Raw genomic sequence first — 1,605 nt, forward strand, 5'->3', positions numbered from 1 at the left:
TTTTAACCTTTCAACTAACATAACACCATACTATATAAAGTAACTGAAACTTCATTGATTAGATAACATCAATAGAAAAACTGCAAAATTTTGACTAAAAGTAGCTACAACAACACTAATGTGATACAGTATACCATATAGCTTGAAATTTTCGTGGATTGTAAATTTCGTGGTTTTCGTGGTTATGGGCTGCCCACGAAATCATTGAAGTGCCATCCCCTTACAGGTTATGTAAACTGTCAACCACGATAAACCACGAATTGCCCCACTAGGAGCAAACCACGAAAATATCGACCCACGAAAATACCAAGCTATACGGTAATAGACTCCAGGGGAGTAGGAACAGGGGGGGCAGGGGGGGCAAGTTGCCCCCCCAATATTATTTCAGAGGGGGCATTGCCCCCTCAATATCAACCAATGATTTGATTTATTACAGGCCTGTACTTAGGGGGGGTGATAGGGGTGATAGGTCACCCTCCTTTTTGCTGTCATAATAATCATTATGAGATTGTAATTGTAGTTCAAAAGCATCTTAAAACTGCTCTCAGAGCAGCCCTTTTTGAAAACTTTTTCTGGGGGCACCCCCCAGACCCCCCTTCTCATACATATACATGCATACACACAATCTGTCTTGCCCCCCCCCCCCAATTGAAAAATGGTTCCTACTCCCCTGGACTCAGTATGAATACAGTGACACTCCAGAACTGAAATGTATATCTAGAAAAGTATGTATGTAGTATATATCTATGTCTCACTATCCAGCTACGAAATGAACAAACAAGCACATGGACATTTTATACAGTTGTATTACACACACAGTGTACATGTATATTAAATTCCACTGTTAGTGTTTACAGTTTCATTAGTTATGTTTCATAAATAGCAGTATCATTAACATTGACATCAGGACACTCATATACTGCCTCTCTTGTAACATCTTTAGTCTTGTGAATACCATATGGTTCACAGGCTTGCATTGGTATATCATCATCAAACCTATCATAAACAATAGTAATGTGCAAACATTTACTTGTCTTTAATGAGTGTTTATTTACTTTGTTTGCTTAGCAGTGGTTGTATCATAGGTTTTAAGCCTGTTCATACGCAACACTGAAATTGTATTTTATGGTTTTTAATGTATTCATACTTGAGAAAGCAGTAGATGTTAATAATGATACTAACAGCAAGTGATATCAGTAGTAATCCAACTACTACACCCAGTCCAATACTAGCACTATCAACAGCTCCTGATACTATTAATAAGAAATTTTTGAGATCATTTTTGTCTGAACATTTAACAATTATTATTACACCTGTATTAGTTGATCCTACTTCTTGAGTATTTACTAATGTTAGTGTCACAAATTGAGTACTGATCAATGTCTCATTAGCAATGAAGATCCATCCACCAGGTCCTCTGTCTGTGTATGCACGTACACCAAAAATATGACAAGACATAGGATCAAGACCAGTAATTCTAGTAGTAAATGTATTTCCATTGGTTAAATTAGAGAACTGTAGTCTTTTGACATCAATGTCATCATCAACTACCATTGGACAGCAACCAGACTGTAAGATATGATATCCTATCTCATACACTGTAAA

General features: G+C 36.9%; 1 protein-coding gene across 1 annotated transcript; it reads right to left on the bottom strand.

The window, feature by feature from the left end:
* Positions 1-840: 840 nt before the first annotated feature.
* Positions 841-1,586, bottom strand: LOC109592503 (uncharacterized). The gene is made up of 4 exons (XM_020007938.1): positions 1,314-1,586; positions 1,148-1,253; positions 1,056-1,094; positions 841-996 (listed from the first exon to the last, which is right to left on the bottom strand). The coding sequence occupies exons 1-4, from the start codon at positions 1,552-1,554 to the stop codon at positions 867-869; spliced, it is 516 nt and encodes a 171-aa protein (XP_019863497.1). The 5' UTR covers positions 1,555-1,586; the 3' UTR covers positions 841-866.
* Positions 1,587-1,605: the final 19 nt, after the last annotated feature.

The sequence above is a fragment of the Amphimedon queenslandica genome, unplaced genomic scaffold (genome assembly GCF_000090795.2).
Source record: "Amphimedon queenslandica unplaced genomic scaffold, v1.1 AMPQUscaffold_4956_Cont23069, whole genome shotgun sequence".
In the NCBI taxonomy this organism is placed as follows: Eukaryota; Metazoa; Porifera; class Demospongiae; order Haplosclerida; family Niphatidae; genus Amphimedon; species Amphimedon queenslandica.